The sequence below is a fragment of the Athene noctua genome, chromosome 6 (assembly GCF_965140245.1).
Source record: "Athene noctua chromosome 6, bAthNoc1.hap1.1, whole genome shotgun sequence".
NCBI lineage: Eukaryota > Metazoa > Chordata > Aves > Strigiformes > Strigidae > Athene > Athene noctua.
Genome location: NC_134042.1, coordinates 13,899,953 through 13,925,729, shown reverse-complemented (window position 1 = coordinate 13,925,729; position 25,777 = coordinate 13,899,953). Strand labels below are relative to the sequence as shown.

Below are 25,777 nucleotides of genomic sequence, written 5' to 3'. Positions count from 1 at the left end.
GTTGGTAGTTTGCAATGTCTGTGGCCATAATTCTTGAAAGCTATGAATAGACTTACATTCTTCTACTTTCGCAAATAAGAAAGGCTGCAAATGATGAGAGTTTATCAGAGGTATGGATCTGGCCAGAGAAATTGCTGCAAATTATAATTCTTCTTTACTTAGTAGTAGATCTTGCTGAATCTCTCTCAGTTCCCATCCCTGTTAAGCCCTGAGGCTTGTGTCAACTGTTATTTTAAAATGTTGCTTGATCAGAAACAAACAGTAATATGTGCTTTTTTTTCTAAATAGGCCTTTAAGTCCCTCCATTTTTCCAGAACTCACACTAAAGCTTGCTGTAAGTTTTACTGCTCCCATCTGAACTCTGCAGTTGTCTGTAGCATTCACCTACATCACTAAATCAGATTCCCATGTTCCTGACATCCTGTATTAATATCTTGCAAATACTATATGATTAAAATGGAATGATCTTTAATAGACTAAATTTGCCTGCAGGCTAGCTCAAGGTTTTTATGCCAGATTTGCCAAGAAGAAGCAAGTACAGTTATGAAAGTTTGATGTTTTCCTTGCAGCGAGAAACTGTTTTGCACTGCTGTTTTCTAATCAGGCAATATTTCTGTAGGGGTAGATGCTAAATCTTTGTGTACTGAAGGTTGGGGCTGAGCTTAAATGCATATTTATTGCATTGATTTGAAATCGTGTTTTCGAGCAAAGCCTTGTACTTCCATAAAAGAAGAATCCATGTTTGTTTTTACTGTGAACCATATTAACTCCTTTCGTAACTGGCAGCAAAACAGGAGCACAGAGAAAAGGAGTTTTATTTGTCCTTTAGTTGTCAGTGGAAAATTGAATACATGTCAGGGATTAAAATGAGCAGTGGCATAAGGTCACCCATGAGGTATTTGGGAAGCTTTTGTACAGTATTCAGCAGCCCGAGCAAATGGAAAGTTTAGCTGCAATCATGGCAAAAGGATTAGAGCAGAAAAATCTGTGTGGAAAGCACAGATCCTATTATTCCTGAACTAAATTAAGTACAGCCAAAAGTAGGTTTAGCTTTAGTGGATCCAAACCCATAGTGGGAAGAGAAATTACTGCACTTTTTGAAATATGGTACTCAGCATCAGTGAGTTTTGTTGTTGTCCTGCAGTGAGTAAATGCTCATGGTGGATTATTGCCTAGTTCTAAAATTTCATAAAGCAACTCTTTATCCTGCTTGCTGTATCCAAAATCATTTAGGTTTAGGAACTGTGTCTTGAATTTGTAGCTATCCATACATATATTACTAGAGACTTGACTTAAATCTTTGCACAAAGCAATTTCTCATTTGGCAGTCAGTTTTCCATAACTGGAGTCCTTACGTTATGTCCTCTGGAGGTCATTTAGTGTTTCTACTATAGTAACTTCCACAAACCGTAGCTAAGAGGAAGATCAGTTCTGCTTGGTATAGTACAGTCATATGAGAAGCAGTCCCTATCCTAATAAATTGATCGTCATGAAGTTGGAGGAAGAGCAGGGATGCAGTTAGGTAAGGTGACTTGCCAACAGGCAAGTGTAAAAGGTCAGTAGCAGATATAAAAATATATCCAAACACCCTGATTCACAATCTAATGCCCTACACAGAGGGCAGGCCTTGTTATGGTTATATCTCTACTAGAAGACGGTCATTAAAACACTGCCCCTGAACTCATTTAGTGGACTGATTGCTGACCTTCAAGTTGAGGACACAGCAGCAAGAGGAAATTGTGTTTTCTTGCTTCTTAAACTGTACCTATGTTTGCAAAAAAGGAGAAACCCGAAGTACTCAAGCATATAATCGCTAGGGAAGGAACAGCAGGAGACATGAAGAGAAAGTTAAAAACAATGGCATCAAGATTTTTTTAGGTTGTGAGTGGACTTTGAAGATGAACCTTCTGATCATCCCCATCTGCCAGGCAGTGGCTCACATCAGAGTGGCCAGGAGCACACAAACGTTTCCTTTCAGCTGGAGCCTCACTAGATGTGCTTCCGAAGCACACCTCTGCTTTCCAACTGCTGATTTAATTTGCGGGTCAAGACTAGAGGGTAGGCCAAAGTAAACAACAAAATGTGTATGTTGTGGACAGCAAGACCTCAGCACTGATGGTTTCATTTTGTCTATTCATATGAGACTGCACAACTTGCTAATGTCAGCATAGCCAGAGAACAGGTTATCTGGTTTGGTTTGTATTTTAGCAGGGAAGAGATACTGATATTTCTCAGTACGCATGGTGTAATCACTTAGAGGAAGAGGTAGAAGTTGAAAATTTTGCAATGATTTTTTTATTTTTCCTTCCCATTAGATAATGATGTGTGTAGATAAGTAATCACAATAAAAAAATGACTTAAATAGATGTGTATATATTTGTCAAATTATCCTCACTGAAGTTTAAGGTCACATCTACTTTCCAGATCTCTCTTTTTAAATGTATGCAGAAGTTCGTCCTGCATCTTACATGGACTGCGTTAGCTGATGTCCTGTTTCACTCCAGTTTTTATTCTGTCCTGTTCCTGTACATCCTTAGGAAGCAATGGGCATCTTTTGGGATTGGCATCTACAATTTTTAGCAAGTGTTTTGTTTTTGTAATGTGCAGATTTACCAACTGAGATACTCCAAAGCTAAAGGTGTTTGAAAATGAAGTGTAATGCATTTTTTTCATGGGAATCTTGTTTCCATTGATATCTGTGCATCAGAAAGATTTCTTTCAAAAAGAACAGACATTTCAGGTCTTATTTGTCTGGGTGCAGGTAAGTTCAAAAACCCTTCACTTTTTTAAATTAGGAAGAGGGGAGGTACCCTTCAAGCAGATTTTTTTTTGCTTTTATAACCCAGTAATCAGATGAATATTAAAATGTATTAAATATGTGTCTAAAAAGCCAAACCTTACATTTAATGTTGATTGAGCTTCTGCCTTCAGGTTTCTATCCTTGTGAACAGAATATATATTTTTTTTTTTTTATAGTATCATGTTAAATTTCTTCATTTCCAGGAGTTCTTCAGAAAACTATCGTATGCCAGTGATGGAATACAAAGTGAATGAAGGAATGTCATATGAATTCAAATTTCCCTTCAGAAATAATAACAAATGGCAACGGAATGCAAGCAAAGGACAGGGACCTCATGTGGCTCAGGTACCATCCCAAATACAAAGTCCAGTAACATCTAGGATTGGCTCTGGGAAAGGAGAAGGGAAAATGCCACCCCCAGAACGAGCAGCCAACATCCCCCGAAGCATTTCTAGTGATGGACGCCCATTGGAGAGTCGGAGGTATGTGTCTTGTCATTGCTGCTCAGCATCTTGTCTGGAAAAAAGCACGCTGGACTTATATAAGCATCTGAAAACTGCTTTTAATCTTGGTTTTAATTAGTCAAAAGGCAATATGAATATGGGCAAAACATGAGCCAAAAGGAAATACCTTTCCTGGCATGATTAGCCAGAAAATGAAGTGTTACAGGATTGTTAGGCTATGTTTCTTTGTGTTGGATGGTATTCTAGAACTGCTGCATTGTTATTTAAGTTTTAAATTAGTTACAATTGAGGTTTTAGATCTAAGTGTTCCTGAACTTAAGCATTTTGTAGTAAATCAAAATTTTAGCTTGTTTTATAGGCTTGTTGGAATCACCTAAAGCTCCCAAGGCAAAAATAGCATCTAACGGGGTGTTTAGCAAGGGAATGCTAAGCAGCACAAAAAGCAAATTTATGTGATTGGGGAGTTTTCAAACTTTTTAGGCTAGAGACGAGATTTGCTTCAAGTTTGCATTTCTCCAGGGTGGTTTGGGGGTTTTTGTGGGTTTGATTTTTTTTTTTTTTTTTTTTAAACAAGAAAGAGATTATAATTAATATAAAGGTATCAGGCACATCCTATCACAGTATTTTCATTCTTCCAAGGAAGAAGGTATATTTGATAGTATTCAAATGACCTGTCATTGTTTCAATTATCTATACAAATCTGTCAGTGTCTCTGCATTTACACAAAAATCTGTTGAAGGAAACAAGCTCATAGCTTGTATTTCTTCTTTTGGACAATTCCTTTTAAAAAAAAAAAAGCTGTAGACAGATTCTGATCATGCTTTACACTGCTGAAAAATAGGAAGGAGTGAAAATAAGGTGCATACTGTAGAAAATTTAAAGACAGTTCTAACAAATTAACTCAAAGCATTTTTCACATCCTGAAGAACTGGGGATTAAAAAAATAAATAAATGTTCAAAGATGGTACAGCCAAGACCAAGAAACTGCCAAGGTGAAACTGAAACTTCTGTGTAGGACACCTTGTTAGGAAATCATAATAGTTGGTAAGGACTTAATTTTCTTACTTCCTTTTTCATTAGACACTATCATATTTCTGCACTCAAACTGATTAGAGATTGCCTCCCCAGTTGTAGCTTTGTGAGTTGAATAGATGTATACTTAAAACTCCCTTCAGTGTGAGTTGAAAAGGAAAATTTGTGACACTGAGAGCACGAATAATTTGAAACAATCGGGAAGATTGTGGAAAAGGTTGCAGAAGCCAGTGAGACACTGGATTTAGCTCTCTAATGGTATATTTGGACCAACATAAGAACTGCATGGCTTCAGGCCATATCTGCCTGTTACAGCTGAAGACAGGCAGATGCTGAATTTGAAAGGAATAGCGGTTGGGGTGTTGGGTGTTTTTGCTCTCCCCAGTGCTGTAGAATCTCACTCTGTAATTATGGAAGACATAGTAATACCTGGGCAAAGTTTAAGGCAGTGGCAGAGGGTCAGATTCAGTTGAGTTGCTGGGTTTTTTTCAGATGCTTCCGTCTTTTCATGGTATTAACCAGTGGTGGGTTGACCCTGACTGGATGCCAGGTGCCCACCAAAGGTTCTCTGTCACTTCCCCCTCAGCTGGACAGGGAAGAGAAAAATATAACAAAAAGCTCACAGGGAGAGATCACTCAGCAATTACCCTCTTAGACAAAACTGACTTGACTTAGGGAAATCATCTTAATTTATTACCAATCAGATCAGACTAGGATAATGACAAATAAAACACCTCCAGACACTTCCCAAACATAACTTTATGCCCACTTTATCTACCTCCTTCCCCCACCAGCAGCACAGAGGGACGGGGAATGGGGGTTGTGATCAGTTCATCACCCATTGTCTCTGCTGCTCCTTCCTCCTCATGGGGAGGACTCCTCACACGCTTCCCCTGCTCCAGCGTGGGTCCTTCCCACGCGAGACAGTCCTCCACGAACTGCTCCAGCGTGTGTTCCTGAGGTCGCAAGTCCTGCCAGCAGACCTGCTCCAGCCTGGGCTGCTTGGGATCACAGCTCCTGCCGGGAGCCTGCTCCAGGGCAGGCTGCCCACGGGGTCACAGCCTCCTCTGGGCGCATCCCCCCGCTCTGGTGTGGGGTCCTCCTCGGCCTGCAGGTGGATATCGGCTCCTCCGTAACCGCCGTGGGTGCAGGGCTCAGCTGCCTCACCAGGGTCTGCCCCACGGGCTGCGGGGGGATCTCTGCTCCCGCGCCTGCAGCACCCACTGACCTTGGTGGCTGCAGAGTTGTTGCTCTCACATATTCTCACTCCTCTCTCTGCCTGAAGTTGCTGTTGCGCAGCAAATTTTCCCCCTTCTTAAACACGTTATCCCAGAGGCGCTACCACGGCCGCTGACGGGTCTGTCCTGGAGCCGGCCGCGTTGGCTCTGCCGGACACAGGGGAAGCTTCCAGCAGCTTCTGACAGAAGCCACCCCTGTACACCCCCAGGTGCCAAAACCTTGCCACACAAACCCAGTACATAACCAAAGAGTTATGCAGCTGGCTGTTCCACAACTCGTGTGGAGGAGCGTGAGCATCTGGCTGCACTAAGAGACAGGGTGTTATTAACTGTGTTTTTCTTGTGCATAAAATCCTCTGTGGGCAACATCACACACCTAAAGCGTCCAAGATTTATCCAGTCACTGGATGCTTCTAGAGGGGGGTTATGGCCTGACAAATGTTTGCAAAGTGAAAATTACATTTCCATATACTCAGTATTTGTTTTCAAAAAGTGAAACTTTTGACTTTCCATTTCCTTAGTTTTCAAGGCATGTGGCTGGGGTTTTTCATCTCTAGACATTCTTTTATGTATTTTTCTAAATTATTTTTCAAAAAGGGTTCTCTTGGATCTTTTAATCCTTAAAAGTGTATTATCAATGTAGCTTTTAAGTTTGTCTGGGAATTTTTTTGGATGCCTGAAAAATGTCTTCTCTCTTATCTTTTTGGTCTGCTAAACATGTTAGTCTTGGCTGGATCAAGTTTAAATATAACAGCAGCTGCAGAAGGTTAATGTGTTTCCAGTTGAAGTGAAGAAAAATATGTTTTTGTCATTTTAAAGGAATACAGGAGATTAAAAAAAAGCAGTAAGCTCACTCCAATACTCATTTGCCTTTTCTTTGCATGATAAGAGAAAGCATGGCTTTTGGAGAAGCTCAGGTACTTCTATTCTTACTGTTTAAAATCTCTAAAATCAACAAAGATGGGATTTTCATAGCCCTCTTAACTATTGTCTCAATTTTTTTCCCCACCAACATTCATACTTTCCATAGTGGAAAGATCACCTCTCGGGAGGTGCTGGGATCTGTGCATGTTTCTGGCGCAGGTAGCAGCGATGCTGCTCTGCTGTGCTTTGCTCCCTACGATTTTCACTTTGCTGAGCTCTCGGTTGGAGAAATGGAAGACCAAGGGATAACCTGGTAATACGGATAGCAGGATCTATATGGTGGTCCCTGTGATCCAGCAAGGGCCCTCTGATTAACAGGGTTATAAACGTGACCCCGCCGGCTACTTCAGTGTCTCTTTCCCTGCAGTATTTATGTTCTACACAGAAATTTTAAGGGGTTTTAGAAGAAAACGCCCGTCATTAGCAAAGCAGTACAGATAACCTATATTTCCTTACTACCATTAGAGCTTCACTTTCACAAAGAAAGTACTGCCTAAGTGTCATCGAGGCTGGAAACACCTATGAAGATCAGCATCAATAAGTAATTTAAGTACTAAATTATAGCTGTAACCTCAATTTTGATCTTTGGTTGTGGTTTAGATATCTAGCTACCACTTGCATTTCTGCAGTGCTGAGCCACAGTTCAGTCTTGCTGATGTTTGACTGATCTTAATACTTAGTTGTTCTGAGACTGGAGCTGGCATTTATGCCTCTTGTGCTCCTGCCTTTTGATTGCACATTCTTCATTTACTGAGCTGGGCGCAGTGATGGCGTATCTCATCTGCCGCCAAGAAACAGCAATCTGTAATTTATGATATGTGTTTTAAGGGATGTGGCAGCTGAGAAGCCCACAGTAAATTGATCCATGTGGCCCTCTGAGATGATTTTTGGAACTAGTGTTGATACCATGGGACCACAGAAGGTTGGTACTGTTATTAGCTGTAGCTCCAGCAGGTGGGGTTTCAAAGAATGATATAGAGGTATTATAATATTTCTGATGTATCAGACCTGACATGGAACTCATTTTAATGGTAACATATCAGCAATAAATCCATGACTTATATTAATTCAGGGAAAAAAATTAATATTTGAGGGATTTAAACAAAAACAGCTTAACAGACAAGTGTTTCCCTCTTTGAGTACAACTCAGAGTAGAAAGAGTACAGGCTTAACACTTTTTGGATTACCTACTAGTGGTATTTGACTGATGATCACTTTATATAGCTAGAGTCTCTAAATATGCATACTGAATTAAACAAACTTATGTTTTTTTACCATTGTTGATATTTTCACTTTAGTCCTCCTAACTATAATAAAGGTAAATAAAAGGTGCATTGCCAGTCCTAAGAACAGGAGGATTTCACTTCATATACATAAAAGCCTCCCTATGAAGATTGCTGTTGTAGGTGGGAGAGTAGCTTGCTTGACAGTCCCTGATTCTGAGAAGGCAGACAAATGACCAGTCCTGTGCCTAACCAGCAGAGTATGTAAGTTTGCCATTATTGGATTGTCTTCATGTATCCATCTCACTAGTTTATACTTAAATTCTCCCTGGTCCTCATAGTATCCTGGGCCCTTCAATGTATATTAATATTTGTAGGCAGGAAAAACAACGTGAAACTTTATGAATCTTAAAATAAATCTCTAATGTTACTGCAACATTAAGACTGGAAAATCTAATAATGTAAATGCGATAAATTCAAAGTTATGGCTTCTTTCACAACATTAAGTAGTCCACATGGGATGCTATATAGCCTATAACCCAGAATAAATATCAGAGTGATACATTAAGGAAAAGATCAATAAACCACATATCTGTGAAGTATGCCAGAGCTAATGTCATTGGAGAAAATATCATTTTAGAGCTTGGTTCCCCCACCCCTTTCCCAATTTTCAGTTTTTATTTTGTATACTCGGTTTCCAGATTTTATTAAGAAAAAAATTTACCAGGAAAGGAAATGAGATAGTGTTAGATGGTAATCTTTTCTTAAATAACTTACCATAAACCGTAAGCAGTCTTAACTAAAACTTGATTCAGCAATTGTTTGTAAAATGTGAAAACCACTGAACAAAGCATGCTGCTGGACTTGTGCAGTTCAGTACTGTTCTGGATGAAAGCTCAAAGCTCTAACTAGAAAATTTCTGAACACAGTCAATATTTTGAACCCAATGAAAAACTGAATTACAGCATGACTGCAGTCAAATACTGGCTGTAAAATTCCACAGTATGGAAATATTAGAACAATATTCCTTAAGACTGGTTTTAAGTCTTATTGAGGACTTTAGAGCACAGTCTTGCCCTAAAACTGCTTTGAACAATGCTTGTGTGTAATCGGTGACAGTAACTGTGCCAGTAGCAGTTTATAGGTTAACTCCTGCAGATAGATTCTAGTTTAAACTGTTCCCATGTTACATAAAAATCCTAATCTGCTGCTTAGCTTGGATCAGTGACGTTTTTTCCTAACATAAACAAGCAGGTGTCTGTGCTCGTCTTGCCACCTGTCAAGTGAGCATTGTAGCATCGAGAGCGATCATTGCCTGCCTCACAGGCTTTGAGAATTTGTTATTTTAAAGTTTTCAAAATGTTCTTCAAATTAAAATGTGTACTAATGTGAGATTACATATTATGTGTTCCTTACTGGCGCCAGGATTTAGAGCTGGACCTAGCAGTGGAAAATCAAAGGTTGGATGGCCAAACTCCTGTGTTCCAAAAACATCCGAGAAGAGCCATGCTGTGTCATGTCAAGAGTTGGTGTCTCTTGTTTGACAGTGGCCATCAGCAGGGACCAGGGAAAAGCATAAGAAATGCTTACAAGTGTAAAGGAAGGCTCCTGAGCAGGTCCAAGAGCCTCCCAGCTGGCTGCTCTTTGAGATGGCCTGGAGCTCAGGCACCTTGTTTCATTGTGTTCAACAGCTGCAGACGGTCTCTCTTCACCCAGGTGCACCCAGGTGCCTGCTCATTGGTCTTGTGATAGTTGAGGTCTCCTGCCTTGTTTTTTGTCATGAGGCATAATAAACAATCATTGTTTTCTCAATCCAATATAATCCATGTTTGGATAGATTGAAGCAGATCTGATAAAATTCTGTGTAATCCATGGAGCCGTATAGCTTATTCAGTGTTTCTTCATACAGAAGCCATTCTGTACTGCTGGTTGTCCCGTTGCCTATCTCCTTATCTTTTCTTGTTATAATACATGTCTTCTGAAATGCGATGATCAAATTGAAGAAGAATGTTTAAGAAGGTATACAATGTGGTGGGAGAAGGTACAATATGACAGCATAAATGCATTTTCTGTTTCATTCACTATCCCCTTCCCCAGGCTGATGTTCTTTTTTACTTTTTGAATGGTTTAGTTTCCTTTTTAACATAAGAGCATTGAGTCAGTGTTTTCAGAGAACTGTCACATCGTTCAGTATTATTAGGATTGCAAAATTCAAACACATGGAAGGTAAGCATGCCAGAATTAAGATTTGCTGTGCAATTATATTCAGAACTCTTGTGTAACCATATTTTTTGATACTTCCTTTGATTAAATTACGAGAATTTCTTTTAACAGAGGACATCTGCCTCATTCAGTTCACACAGTGGATGCAGCTCATTAAAGAAGAGCTATTTAATATTTTTTTTTCCTCTTCATTACTCCATCCCTTATTTACTGGATGGCATTCAAATCCTGCTGTAAAGATGCAATTACTAATTCCCCTCTAAGCTTTACAGTGGCGCCCATTACTATAGTTTTTGAATGCTTCATGGGTATTAATTAAACTTGATTTTCAAAACTCTTGTGTGAGAAGAGATGTCTTTGGCCCTCTTCAGATTAAGAACAAAGGTAGAGAGAGAAATTATGTACTAATCATTTGCTATGTCTTATTTTGGGCATCTCATATTTGGAAGTGTGCCCAGCATTGTTAATATTTTATATATTCAAATTACAGCTTAGTTGACTTCAGCTGCTTTGGTTAAGTTTTCAGCTCAGCAGTAAATCAGGCCTGGAAATCACATAAGGCCTGTGCGAAACTTGCAGTTGGTGACAATGAATGAAAAATTTTCTTTAACAAGTATGCCAGTGGTCATGTTGGAGTGCTGCAGCAAGCGCAAGATAAGAATTCACTTTGCTAAGTCAGCACTGAAATGCCTTGACTAAAAAGCCATCTCTTCTCCTCTGCCAGCTGGCACTGCCTCTGCTTCCGAGCTGCGTGGCTCTTGGAGGAGAAGTTGTAGCACAAAATCAAACTGCATGGGGCAGAGGTCCTAAGGGAGGAGGCACCTGTGTATGGTCATGCAATTACAGAGTGCCATAGGCCATAGGCACCAAGCGTGCTAGACTGACATTTTTCTTATGATGTGTATATTGCATACCTATGCATACTGAAGAAGTGGGGAAAATGACAGCTAATGACATGGAAATTAATTTATTAAGAGCAAGATGCATGCTTTCAATGTCTGTGTTGTCATACTAAACAAACTTATGCCCACCCTACTCACTGCTGTCACAGAAGGTGATTTTCTTCCCATACTTGACAAGACTCAACCAGTCCTTTCAGGATGAACTAGATCTGTTAGAACTAAATCATGCATGGTATAATCCCAGGTCAGTTGACTGCAGTGTAATTGTATCTGTTTAATACAATGGACACTTGGCCTATTTTTAAATTCAGTTGTGGGACTTGTGCACTTAACCATTTTGGAATTTATTCTTAAAGCTGTCTTTTGAAATAGATAATAGCTTGGTTTAGTTTGGGTTTTAATTATAAATAAAAGACAAGCACAGGATATCTTAACTATAGGGGCATACTACTAGCACAATACTCCTTTTGTCTTGGGAAGTGCCTTTCATCAGTAGATTTCAAAGCAGCTCAAAAAGTCAATTCGAACGAATTTACTTTAAAGTTATTTTGTCTGATTTATATGTTTCACATAAAATGAAATGTCTTTCACTGTTAATGTTTTTTAATGCTATTGTGAACTCTACCAGCAAAATATATTGCTGCTTTAAATAATAGGATGTCCTACCTGACTGGTTGTTCCCTGCTGTTGTTCAGACCACATTTATAATGCAGTTTTGTTTGCCCTCAAGGTCTTTCATCTTTGTAAATGAGTTATAACTCCATAACATAATTCTGAAATCTTGACATTCCTTCTGAACAGCGCTGTCAGTTTTTGGTAAGGCATAGGAAGTAAAGAAAAGGCATAGCTGAATCTGAAGTGAAAATGTAAGCATTTTCCAAAAGGAAATCATTTTACAGAAATTATGCAAGAAGTAATTGGTTTCCTTGCCATAAATTCTAATTTATTATTGGGGAAAAAAGGTCATACTTACGCTCTGCAAGCATAACTGAGTTTAAATGTGTGTGCCTTATGTAGGGGAGTGAATGCTATTGAGAGCGCATACTTTTGTTGGCTGAACTTTTTTTTTTCTCTTTATAAGAGTGCCACTGGGAAAATTAACTGCTAGGCTCATGGCTCACCAAGTTTCTAGCTCTTGAACTGTGTTCTTTGCAATCAAGTATTTCAGAATTCTTGTTTGATAAAAGTGAGATAAGCTAAATTCAGTTCAATAGAGAGAAGGGAATTACTGGCTTTGGTATGGTCTTGTGATGGTCAGGTGTTAGATCATTTCTTTCTTGTCTGGGAAAAGGAGTTGTTATTAGTCATATGTGCTTGAAATTCCAGATGATAAAGATGTTTGGTCCGGTCCTAGTGCTCTTCACATTTTAAGATTTTGTTAGTTTACTGCTTTTTTTGCCGATTACTGAGGGGGACTAAACCACATTTGATCTAAATATATATATGTATATATATACACACACTCTCTTTGGATACATATATATACACAAGTAACATTAATCAGTGCAGTGTTTTTTAATTTTCAAAAGAGTTTGTGTACTTTAAAAGTTCTTACAGTATTGTGAGAGCTGATTAAAATCTGCCACTCCTTTGTAGATAAAGATTAAATGGCTAGGCTTGTAAATCCACAGACCCGAGTTGTGTACTGAGGCAACTATCTGTGTGTTTCTCTAAAGTCAATATGCATTTTTAAAAATGTTAAAAGTTAAATTGCTGTTTAACTTGTGCAAGTTACCGTATTTTTCCTAGTTAAAATGAGTAAAGGTTTGCGTTCACAGTAGGATTTTGGTGTTTGTGGATGGTGTAATTCAAACTCCACTCAAGTCACTGCAGAAGTTCTGAATGGCTTCGGTCACCACTGAGCAGAACAAAGAACTAGCTAGCAGCAGTGAATTTGATTGGGGTTTGGGAAACAAAATGCACAAAGCGGAAAATGATCTAAAAAAGCCTTCAACTACAGAACAATATATACGAGTTGAGCAGTATAATAAACCTACTGCTTCTAGCCATCCTGCCCAGGTGCATGTGTTGTAATTCTAGCCCGTTTATTTGCTGTGTGGTTATTCTGACAGGAGAAAGCTTCAGATGACTCAGGTCTGTATTTTCAACCAGAGGTCTGATATGTTGAGCTTTATATTAGAATGTTAAGTTTTTAGGGAGGATTTTAAGGTATTTATAAGAAACACAGTTTTTTAATCCTTGTGATGTAATTTGCGCAAGTTTGGTGGCATAGAGACAAGCTCAGTACTCTTGGAAGAGTTTGCATAGACAGCTCACTACAGTTAGTTTAAATTACATGCAGGAGTTTGAGAATTAGAAATATGTTGTTCTATTTGGTATTTCAGTGAGGAATATCATGCTTCATTGTTCCTTACAAGCAATCTGTAAAAACAAGTCAGGACTTCAGAAACTGGGGTGTTTTCCTAGTATGTGCCAGGATTTTCCTTCCACACTTGCCTCTCTTCATTTATTCCCCTGTATCCATCTTTTTACAGCAGATTTTTCATGGTCTCCAGTAGATTAGTGAGGCAAAAACATCTGATCCTTCAACTGACTTCATTTCTGCTGTCTCCATGAAGCCATGTTCTTTGCTGCTGTGACAGTTTTCATGACGTTTTCCATCATGCTGTGCACTATGATACTGCTGTTCATTGTTGCTGATCCGACTGGTTCATTTGCTCCAAACAGGTTGTCTCCTGGTTCTGATGTCTACGTCACAGTTTCATCTATTGCCTTAGCAAGATCGCAGCAGTGCCGTAATTCTCCAAGCAATTTATCATCCTCAAGTGAGACTGGCTCTGGTGGGGGCACATACAGACAAAAATCTATGCCGGAAGGGTAGGCACCAGACTTTTTTCATATTCTTTTTAGGCAGGTTTTTTGTTCTCTGTTCCATTTGTTGTAATGTATATTAAACTAAAGGAGTGCTTACGTAGCTTCCTGTCACCTGTTGTTTACACGCATTAAAACATGTCTGTTTTCAAACACTGTCATGCTTCTTGAAAAAGTCAGTTTTAAAAATCCCTTGCTTCCACCTTTTCCCTTTGCAACCTAACCTCTTTCTAATCGTAGTCTACAGCTGCTCAGGTACAAAAGAGACTTTTATGTATTTAAAAATCTTCATCAAAGGTACTGGTTCCATGTTGCAAATTACTTCATTTCACAGGTTTGGATTCTAAAATAAAATAAGTAATAGATGTGGGATTTACAGTCTGTGCTAATAGTTGAAGTAAAGTAGTGTTGAGTGCAACTAAGACTTCAGATGTGTAGGCACAAAAGTGCTGAGTAAACCACAGCTAGCATCCTTTTCACATATTCAGTCATCCTGTTGTAGGTGCTGTCTTCCAACTTTCCAGAAATCCCCAAACTCTGTGAAGTGATCCAATGTCAGTGTAAGGGGCAACTTGCAGAGGAAGAAATTAAATCTGTAATTTTCAGAGAGCACTGAAAGGAGCAATAAATCAAGTATCTCCAAGTAGGAAAAAAAAAAATAATTGGCAGCAGAAGAGCTGTCTGCCACGTTCCAAATTACTTCCTATAGAGAAGATAAAGGGGCAAAACTGCTGATAGTTCACATTGCAAAGCTTCCCTCTGAAGTCGTCTTGAGTACATTGCAGGTCATGGCGTGTAATTCATTCTGGTTTGGGTCTTTCATAAAGTAGAAGTATCTTTTTCTCTATTATATTATTAGTAAGATTAAATAGCACTGTCGGGAACTGCTTAGTGCCAGGCACTGTCTTTTGCCTGTTGATGTTCCTGTAAGAAGACACTGGTCTGGGTCAGTCCAGAGAATGCTGTTCGGAGCATGTGTTTGAACAAGTGCTGTTTCTTGCTGCAGAGTGCTGAAGATTTGTTCTCCCTGTCCTTCTCCTTGCACCCCAACTTGAGGTTTTCTGAAGAGGCTGACTCTTTTCTGCTGCACACCTTCATGAATGCTTTGATTCATGAGACTGAGACCTGCTCAGGTCATTATTTAAGCTTGTGCTTAAGTCCTACTGACATTAGGCAACTTGCTTTAAACCCATTAAACTTTGCCGTGAGGAAACTAAACAGAAGGGTGTCCAGAGCTCTGCAGCTGGAAGAAGCACTTACCTCTTTATACACGGCATACTTCCTGGCTCATTCATGCCAGCAGCACTTGTGTTGCATTGAATTCTGAAGAGCAGCTTGTGCTCCCAGTATCTTGATTGCTCTTTCCCAGCTACTTCATTTGCTCTACAAGCAAGGTATTCCTGCCATGTGTCCTCAGACCATCACAACCATAACTGCTTGAGTAGGAAGGGATTTTCAGACACGCTGGGGTTTATTTTGAATGGACCTCAGAGTGCATCCGTGCCCATCCCAACCCGTTTCCATCTTTTAAGTTAGTTTATACACATATGTTCACTATAGCATTCTCTGAGCATTTTGCAAGTTCAGCAGAGATTTGTCCTAGAAACCTTGTGTATACAGTCTTTTTGGTTTTGAAGTTTTAATTCGGTGAAAGAAAACACATTTTAAAGGGCATAATGAAGACGTAATTAATATATAAACTTTGCACATTCCTTATTGGATGCTTTTTATAAAAAAGAAAAATTGCTTATTAAACTCTTAATTATTTGGCTATTATGTTCTACTCTTACAGAAAAAACACTTTGCCTCCCATACTGTCCTTGTAGACATTAATCATATCTACTCAGGACTTTCCAAACATTTTCTGCTAGGCTAAGTGGAAAGCATGAAAAATGTAATTACAAAGGAAACTTTCCCTTGCCTTGATAAGCAAAGTAATGTTTGTCACATTAATAAAAATAATTGCGGTTCCATGTGTGTCATGTCTTGAGATTTGTCTGAGACACCAGATTCAGGGCAGCTCTGTAGTGATGTTTGATGTACCAGTGAATTGTTGGGGTTTCAACCCCAAGCCCCAAATTAAGGTTGACATATGGGTGATTCCCACAGGCCTTCACAAAGGGGTGATGAGTTAGCCTTTAAGCTTCCCTCCAGGGTGCTGGCCTTGCAGGGAGACCCATTGGGTAAAGGAGCCCCAGGTGTCTGCATTAAGTGAACCAAGGTCAGGTGTCCCACTGAGGGATAAAAGCTGGGACCACTTGCAGGAGGGGCAGTGTCTGTCTGTGAGGTGGATGCACTTTGCAGAGTTCCCTGTTGGGGAAGGACCTCCTGCCTCCCTGGGACTGGGCTCCAGTCAGGTCTGGCTTTTGTAAACGTGGGCTGTGTAGAGATTCAGTATGTGGCTTCCTTGGTCTTATGTGTTTGACTTGTTGACTCGGTTGTCTCCCATCCCTTCTTTGGGAGACTGCATGTCACCATTTATTCCACCCATTGTTGGTCATGTGGTGTCGTTGTTGGGGTCAGTGGGACTAATGTCGATTATAATCTGACTTGTTTGTACCCCCAGCGCTCACCCATGTACTGACCCTTTTGTATCAAATACAATTTGGTTATTGGTTCATCTTTATGCTGGCTGTGTCCTTTATGCTAGGCCTAATAATTGGCAAAACAACCAGGTAGAGCTGGTCAGTGATTAAGACATATATGTTGTTAAAATAGGGGAGGGAGATTGTAGCATTCAATTGTTAAGATGTTGAAGAGAAGGGTGGGCTGGAGTAGGTACCTAGCAGAGGGGCACCATGTCCTGAAGGTAATCTTCCCAAGGTGAGGCTCCAGTATGCCCTGAGTGTGCCAGTCCCTGAGGAGATTTCCCAGTGCAGGAAATCTCAGCTGCATAATTTGTGTATACATTTCTTTCTTGTTGCATGATATGACAGATTTGGAAAGTTTGTGAAACTTAAATGACTGGAAGCGTGGGTGTGAGTCCAACCTCTGTCAGACATCGGTAAGAGCAGTAACTGCTGCCTCTTCTGGATTATTGGTCCTTGTCCTGAGCTGGGTATAGGCAAAAGCCTCACTGCCTTCAAAAATATCCAGATTGATCTTGATGTATGTATGTGTGTTTTGTATACTTATTACTGTGTTTACCTGAAGATACGTATATGTAATAAATGATTGTAGAATGTAAAAACAAAATTCAAAACACTGAAATAATGAGTGTCGTCTTATAACATATATATATAAAATGTATATTTAAACAATTTCACTGTTCTTTTAATCCATATTGATTTCTCTGAGTTTTGGGGTTCATTCCTACGTAACCTAATGGGCTATATATTTAAGCAGCATAGAATATAGCACCACCTGCATTTATTGTTCCTTTTTCAAATAGCCCACTTCATGTAAAAAAAGTCAATCTAAAGACATTTCTTGTTGCTCAAATTAGTAGAGCAGTGATTTAATAAAATTAAATTAGAAACACGGTGGTTTCGTGTATCTCTAATCTTGAAAAAAAGATCCCACATCATAAAATATCTGCCAAATGCAAAATTGACTGTTGTTATACAGATGACCATTATGGGGTTTAAGTAAGAGGACAAAGCATAGAAAATAAAATATTAGTGCAGTGCAGCTTCATTGCAGCAAAGTTTTTTGGGGTTTTGGCTTTTTCTTTTAGATATCAACTTCAAGTGATTTTATCATGAAAAGATATTCTTCCCATTTTACAAGTCTTAAAAGGTTGAAAATCACCTGAGATCAGTGTTCAAAGAATCAAGCAGCTTTTGAAATGCTGTGTTTAGACCTTTTTATGCATCTGTTGAATTGGTATTGAATTAATCATGTTTAATTTAGGTATTTGGTTAACTAAAATCATAGCTAGTCTGTGTGAACAGAAAAGGTTACTCACTTAATGCAATTTCCGTTTAAATCGTTTGTATTCAGAAGGCAGATATATCCAGGTTTTCTTTTCCCATTTTTTTTCATTAAACTGTATGTTGGCTGTACCAGGGAGTGGTGAATGGTGAACCAAAGGGAAGTCGGGTCACGTTTGGGTGAAATTTAGAAGGCCTAAATCTCAAATGTGACATTTTGTAGCTGTGCTCGTGTACAGGCATGTTCCAGCTTCTTGTCTTTAAGGATGGGAGTGGGCTTTTATTGTTCTGAGTCATAGGATGTTTCTTTGGTGGGTTCATTTTTTTTAACAAGGACATGAACTTTCGGATGGGATAACCACACTGAGCTTGTTCTGACAGTTGGGCAGATGTCTGTTTTATGTTGGAGGTCGTGTGGGGCAGCTGGTAGATTGAGTAGAAAGCACAGTCTGGGTATTTTATTTTCTGTTGCTATGTTAGACACTTAGAGCTGGAGAATCTCCTTCATATGTAAGAGAATATATCAGCTTTTTGTAATTCTTTTGGGTGTTACTCTGTGCATGTAGAATCTTGGAAATTTTTTTGTTCCTTCAGAGTATGTCTGATTTAAAAAAAAAAAAAAAACCACACCTCAGAAATACATTATTCTTGATGAATTCTTAATGATCGATTTTGAACCCAACTATAATTCTTATAGACTTATAAATGATTTATATGTAATACAGACTTACAGATTTAATTCTTACAAGCTTTTAGGCATATAAGGCATCCTTGAGCTTCCTGTATCTTTATTGAGCCGAAATCCATCTGACTAACCTATCAGGATTTACAGAGTTCATTGAACACAGTTTTCCTTTTGCTCTATTCTTTCTTCAACAGCAATAGGTATATGTGTCTCACTGCTTTCCTGCAGCTGTATTTACTTTACAGTGGTCCACTCAAATTATTTTAAGATGAAATAACTTAATAATTTACAGAATTTATAATCCCCGGTTTCTGGGAATCCATAACCAACTTTATAAATGCTTAATTAAAGTATTTGGCAGTGTAATATTATCAGAAATGGGTCTGTGCTTTTTGCATATGTGTCTGCATCACCTAGGTATGACCTTACTGTAGCCTTTTGCTTAGAACCCAGGAAAGTTGCTGAGATCCATGGGATTGTCCCAACAAACTTTATGATTCTCACTTTAACTAGTTTGAGGTAGTGCTTTCCCAGTTAAAAGAATCCTTTCTTGTTACCTTTTCTTGATAAACACACCTCATTTCCAAACTACATGGCTTTTATTCAGACTTTTAGGTTTTACTTGTGGTCATTTTTCTGTAACCATGTAAAGGTCTGATCACTTTTCCATGTAAACATCTATGTAAATGAAAACTAATAATTTTATTCCTGGCTGTTTTGGTCTGGTTTTTAATTGTATTCACTATAATCAGGTGGTTTTGATCAGAGATGCTTAATAAATTGTGTACTGTAATCTTATGCATTAAAGGTGCTAAATGGGTCCTGAGAGCTGCCACAAAAATTAAATGGAAAAGCATTATAAATCCCTCAAGCAGTTGTGCTGTGTATTGCTCTGCCCCCTTGTTTGACACTAGCTTCTTAAAGGTGCTCTTTTCCCCTTGTGTGAGAATCATGCATGTTTTAAAATCATTATCTGCTTTGTTTTTTGGGGTGTTACAACAGGTTTGGAATTAGCCGTAGATCCCCTGCTTCCATTGACAGGCAGAACACGCAATCAGATACGGGTGGTAGCGGCAAATCCACACCCAGCTGGCAAAGAAGTGAGGATAGTATCGCTGACCAGATGGGTAGGTAATTAATTCTTTACAATGAGTAAGTGGTGCTAACCACAAGGTGACTTTGACGATACTTCTCCATGCAGAGAGAGAACCCTCTTAAGCGCCGTGTTTTCAGTGACTTTGAAAATTAACCTTGTTCATCAGGATTACTAATTAGGTCTGGAGCATGCACTAGCTTCTGCAGGCTGTTTCCTTGAGACCTATGAGTATCACCTGAGGAAGAACTGATTTCAGTTCTTCATTTGATTGTGAGACTAAATCTACCTTAATGCTCTTACCTTGAAACACTCTGTCCTTTTAGAAGCGGTTGGGTAGACACACTTATTAATTTGTCTTGCTGTTGAGGACTTGTTTGACCTCACCTGCACTCCTGAGTGGCTTGGCTTAGTTTAATTTGCTTAGTTAGTCTAAAGTGCTTGTGATGCTTCCTTTCAAATGGTGCTATATAAATGCAAATTGATTGTTTGATCATTGAAGCTATAAAAATACCATGTACAAAATGGAAAAAAATGCAATTAAAGTTTAAATAGCGAGGTAAATCTATAGCTTGGTAATCACCTTCCACCAGTGTATATATTTTCATTGCACTTAGCAATTAAGCTGTCAGCTGAGGGAACATATTAACTACATAAAACAGCTGGGTACTGAGAATTTGCATTGTTAAGCCTTCATTTGAAGTTTTTGTACACAGACCTTTTGCTGCAGCTATGGCTTGACTTGAGTGGATACTGATGAGATTGACATTAGTGGAAATGTCCTGCCTACAAACAGCACTGATCCAACATGATGACCATGGTCAAGATTGCTAGATTGGCTTTTTCTAACTTTGTTACCGTAGATTAAACAATTCCAAACTTTTTCTGTTGTGCATGTAGATGATCATTTCACTACCTCACAACTTTTGTTCTCTATAAATGGACTAGTGCTGAACACAGAGTAAGGTTCAGTGAGATCAACAGGAGTTTAAAGCAAATGCCAACTGCAAGTTCTGGAGATGTACTTTGTTCACATACCTTCACAACCTCAGTGAGCAGTGCCTTGTTATTGAAGCCATCTGTCAGTCCCTCCCTCACAACTCCCCCCATACTTTTCACAAAAAAGCTGTGATTATGCTGATCTGCAGTTCTCATTTTGACAGAACGATTTTTAATCACATATGTTTTGATACTGTGTGATGGTAACGACACATGTAAAACTGATCTTTTGCTCAGCATTACTTTTGCAGACCAACAGTTGGGTGTTGGTGCTGGCACTGAGTGGAACTGCCAGCAAGTTCTGTTCTACAATGTCAGGTGTCACCATATCAGCAAAATAAATAAATGAGGCCAAAAAGAACTGGGAAAATTGTGTGGTAGAAGAGAAGGCTCTGGCATTTGGCAAAGGCTGAGAAATGCATACTGACATATAATCCCTGTATTTTGTCTCTTGTGTATTGTCCTGCATTGATAGTCGGAAGCTGCATCTCTGACTGGAGACTTATTGCGAGTTTCATGAATCTAGGTGAAAGTTTGGTTCTATGACAAATAGGCACATTTCCACTTGGGATAATCTGTCTCAAGGTGAATAAGGCATTAGGTGCAACGAATCCATACATTCACTCCTGCCTGGACCATTCTTAGCTACAGAAGACCTTTGTTCTTTGTGCACCAGCACTGTTTGTTATCACTTGCCAGGGGGAAATCAAGTCTGATTTTTTTTTTTTAAAAAATATTATTATTATTTGTTTATATTTTTTTTCCAAAAAACGGTTTCATTTGTTTTTAAAAAAGCTAGTAACGCTGCACATCAAGATGAACAAACTGTAGCTGTGTTGAGGAAAGCATTGCTAATTACCATGGGTATTGTTAAGTACTTGATGTTCATAAGCACATATTCTACTTAAAAGCAGCATTTTTAGAAGTGCAGAATATTGCATAACCACAGGAGACAAGATACATGTAAAAAGTCACAACTGAGAGAGCTTCTTTTAAAATACTGACCTTGGGCTCCAAGAAAGCAATTACCTACCTGACAGGCTGTGTCTGAATGCCTCTAGACCTCCATGGTTAACTCCTGGGAAAAAAAGAAGTTTAATGGGCAAAGAGCACTCCTGTGAGTGTCCCTTTTAAGAGGAGTGATTTGAATTCCATCCGCTTCTGTCAGGTTTAGTTTAGTAAGTATTCCTTTTGTACATCTGTGCAGTTTCTGCATGCACAGCCATCAATTTTTAAGGACTGTGATTTCAACAGAATTTTTCTATGTCTTCAATTAGAAAATGTTTATTTAACTCACCCTGACTTTGACAAGAATTATGCTTAGTAGTTGTACTGGAGAAAATGTGTTCATTTAAGTGATCACTGTAGATTTTTGCTATTGTCCTGCCTGAGTAGAATACAATTTAAGGAAATGTCGATCTTCTCCACAGGCAATGTGCATATGTCAATAAAATGTCAATACACTGTGAAAACGAATACTCTAATGTTTTAATGCTCTGATACAGTGCTGTTGGACAATGGGGGTGTGCTAACAAAAGCCAGGATGGTGGCTGCTGTTTTTTCATAGTCTGATTTACGCCAGGCAGGAATGGGCCCTCACTTACCTGTGTTTTGTCACAATCTGTATTTATCTGGAGTGAATTTCATATTAGGTATCCAAAGTTTTGGCTAATGGTAGTACTGGAAAAATTACAGCATAAAATTAGGTTACACATTTTCTTAGTTTGTTTCACTGCACATGCTCTTCAGTACATCATTGTGTGCTGTATTGCAGAACCAACATGCCATCTCCCAGCAGTATCAAAAGTACTGCCATCCTTCAGAGAAAGCCCCAGTGGAAGACTGATGAGACAGGATCCTGTGGTTCACTTGTCTCCAAATAAGCAGGGTCATGTAAGTTATCCTAAAAAAGGAATTATTTAATGTTTTGCTTTTGCTCCACAAGTTCTTGATACCAAAAGTGTTGTTCAAAGGTATATTTAGAGTGTCAGTTAAAAAGAAAACGAAAAAAAATCCTTAAGCCCTGTACCCTGCTAGAACACGGAGGAAGCAGTCGAGCAGACCTGTTGTGTCCAGAATCCTACAGAAACTAAGCACAGCCTACTGAAATATTTATTAGTTAATAAAGTTTTGTTGCCAGTTGAACGGCAGCTTCTTGTCTCTTCTTTTGTAATAAGTAGAGGATTTGCTGGGAGTTCACAAAGCTATTCCTTGGCCTCACATGTGAGACTTAAAAGTTTACCAATATCTTTTATAAATATGCAACATTCAGAAAGCTGAATTTTGAAACTTTGAAACAGAGTAGTGATCTTGCTTTTGGTTTTTTCTCCATTCTCATCTGGTATAACCGTTACTTCCTTTCTTTAACCTACCTTACACACTGTTGGAAGACTGAAAGATATGCTGGAATTTTGCTGAGCAACATCTTTCTTGTTTCATTCATGTTTAAGTTCTAAATGGTAAATTCTGTCTTTCTGTCTCCGCAGAGTTAAATATTCACACCTTGATGGACTGTCACTTCCTGATTTACATACAGAGAGAGAGATAAATGCAGTAATGTTCATAAATCTAAAATGTCTTAAAAATTTAAGTCACTAGAATAAAAAAAATCCTTTAAACTTTAAATTGCCCAATAAGCTGTATCACTTTTTAATTTATTTGCACAATCAGCTAAGTTACAGAGCTGTGTTGCATGATTATATGGAAAGTATTAGTTGCATTTATTTAGGTGTGAGAAAGTCTAGTTGGTTCCTGTTATTTGCTCCTGCTTATCAGCATTATTCTTTCAATACAATTGGCCATGTTGCTTTTAGGTTATTAATTCATAAAAACACATCTTTATGATTTAACAAAATAAACCAAAACAAACCCAACCAATAAAAAGCCCAGCACACCTGTCTTCATATTTTTAGGAGCACAAACTGGTTCTTATATTTAGATTGACCTGTTTTCCGTGAGATGTATTTGACAGGGTAATGATGCGATATGTAACTCATTAGGTTGCATGCAAAGTGCAGCACTGGAATTATTAATGCTTGCATTCTTCTTATTTAGTCATTGTTAAAATAAATCTTTATTATGGGGACAGATGGATGGGGGAGTGATGCAGTTCCTAATGAAGAGCAGTAACTCTAATTGGAGATAACTAGGAGTCCAGATCAACTTACTTAATATTCCTCCTGTTTTTTCTGTCAGTTCTTGCTTTAGTATGATAAACATGGATGCTGAGATTTCTTGCTCTCAGTATACATCCATTCTCCATTTTTCCCCTTTTCCAGAAACAGTATCTAATTTCTTATATTTGACTGGGATCTCTGCCCATGCCTGTTCAGTAAAACTCCAGGGACAGACAAATAGGAAAGGTGGTTCTAAGTCTCCTTTCCACCCCTTCCCTTATTCCGAGGCCATCTGGTCACCAAACAAGTCCCTTGCCTGTTGAAAAACTGCATCAGTTCTGATTATATAAATGATCCAAACTTAGATAAGTTCTGTAGATGGAAACTAAAATTAAGGAATTCAGATGGATATAAATACCCCAAAGATAGGTGAGCTCCTAAGCAATGATGACTGTATGGCAAGAAATTCTTCTTGTAGTGGGATATTCCACCACTGGCCACTATGGAATTGAGGGCATGCAGTTTCTTTGTAACAGCTGGCTGTAACCAAGGACAGACGGTACCAACCAGCCAGACACTGGCATGCCCTGATGAAATAACTTAAAAGCATTGCATTAACGCTTCCCTTCTTGTAATTCTGCCCTTTGGAAAACAATTTCAGATGACTTAAACAGCATTTTAGTGGTCATTTGCAGAGGACACTCCTGCTGAGGAAGAAATAAACCCTACTACAAAGGGCTAGGAAGAGCAGTGGTTATTTTGCCCTACTTTAACCTTTTGAAAGGCATTGGATTATTAAAATAATGTGCACTTTCTTGAGGATTGGTTATGTTTCATGTTCTAAAACACTGGAGTCTTAAAATTAGAATATTTTTAATTATAGTAGTTATAAGCCAAGTCAAAGTCTACACAGCCAGTTTCATTGGAGTGGGCTGAGCAGTACTGTGCTTGAAAGGAAACAGCGTATTTTGGGACAAAATACAAACAACTCTGGCTTTCTCTGAATAGTTAAGACATGGCTTCCAAATCCCCATTAAAGCTTTTTATGTGCACCCAGAACAGAGCACATGCATTGTGTTGGAATGGAATTTTTAGAATTTATTAGTCTCCTCAATTTATCTGTCCAATATCTCCGGATAGAAGAGCTCCTATTGTGCAGTGGTGGCTTTTGTAACTGTTTATTTCCTTCTCCTCTTTATTGCCATAATTCTAAAATAAACCTACAAGTGTGGTTTTTTTTTGGATTGCTGTTTCTTCTGTAGTCTGACAGCCACTACTCCAGCCATTCCAGCAGCAATACTCTCTCCAGCAATGCCTCCAGTGCTCACAGTGATGAGAAATGGTACGACAGCGGAGAGCGCACCGAATCGGAGCTGAACAGCTACAACTATCTTCAAGGGACTTCAGCCGATAGCGGCATAGATACCACTTCCTACGGACCTAGCCATGGCAGCACTGCCTCCCTGGGAGCAGCAACATCTCCCCGTACAGGGCTGGCAAAGGAGAAGGTGGCACCCCTGTGGCATAGCTCCAGCGAAGTGGTCTCCATTGCAGACAGGACATTAGAAAAAGAGAGTCACATGGACCGGAAGACTGAGTCTTCGCTGAGCCTGGATATTCACAGCAAGAGTCAGCCAGCCTCCAACCCGCTAACGAGGGAGAACAGTGCTTACAGTCTTAGTGATGCCGTCTCGCATACAAGGTAATTTTTTGACTTGTTGAGCTTGACCTTTCCACACTCATTTTCCCGTTCTCACTCTCTAACCCATCAAAAGTCGGAAGGGGATGTTGGAGAGATGTTTCTACTTATGTTAACCAGTGTTTTGAAAAACTTTGCTGTGCAGAATGCTTGAAAATTCAGACCACTTTTAGCCTTCACATCTGCTACTGATTATAACACTAAAGAGAATGTCTTTTGAGAGCGTACTCCGTGCTGCTGCTGCTACTAAACTGACATAAGACAGACGTGTCTGATGTGCTCATAAGGAATATCTTGCAACAACTGCAGTTCATATGTAGATCAGAAAGGAGATCAGTCCATTTTATTAATGAACACTTTAATATGGGGTTCTTTTTCTAGTCTTGCAAGTACACATTTCAGATGATTCACAGTTTTCCCGGTCTTTTAGTTTAGAAATCTGCTTGCAGTCAGTATGATCAGTACTGAGAGCAAGTTGCTTGGGAGTGCTAGCATGTAGATTTTAATCTCATTCTGCTGCAAGCTTGTGGGTATGACACATTGCAGTCACCTTCCCTCTCTCCCTTGGTTTTGCCACTTGTAAAATTGGCAATATCAAGTACATGTATAATGTGCTTGAACACCTCAGATGGAAGATACCCACTTTACAAGTTAATCAGAGCTGCTAGAGGCAGA

At 39.0% G+C, this 25,777-nt stretch overlaps 1 protein-coding gene across 3 annotated transcripts in view; it reads left to right on the top strand.

Annotated features, from left to right (window-relative positions):
- The window catches only part of SIPA1L1 (signal induced proliferation associated 1 like 1), a 77,788-nt gene that overhangs the window by 32,281 nt on the left and 19,730 nt on the right, over window positions 1-25,777 (top strand). For all 3 annotated transcript variants that reach the window (XM_074909650.1, XM_074909649.1, XM_074909652.1), the window contains exons 9-13: window positions 3,004-3,282; window positions 13,495-13,644; window positions 19,198-19,322; window positions 22,062-22,180; window positions 24,666-25,105. In XM_074909650.1, the coding sequence (XP_074765751.1) occupies window positions 3,004-3,282; window positions 13,495-13,644; window positions 19,198-19,322; window positions 22,062-22,180; window positions 24,666-25,105 (1,113 nt within the window). The remainder of the gene's footprint in view (window positions 1-3,003; window positions 3,283-13,494; window positions 13,645-19,197; window positions 19,323-22,061; window positions 22,181-24,665; window positions 25,106-25,777) is intronic.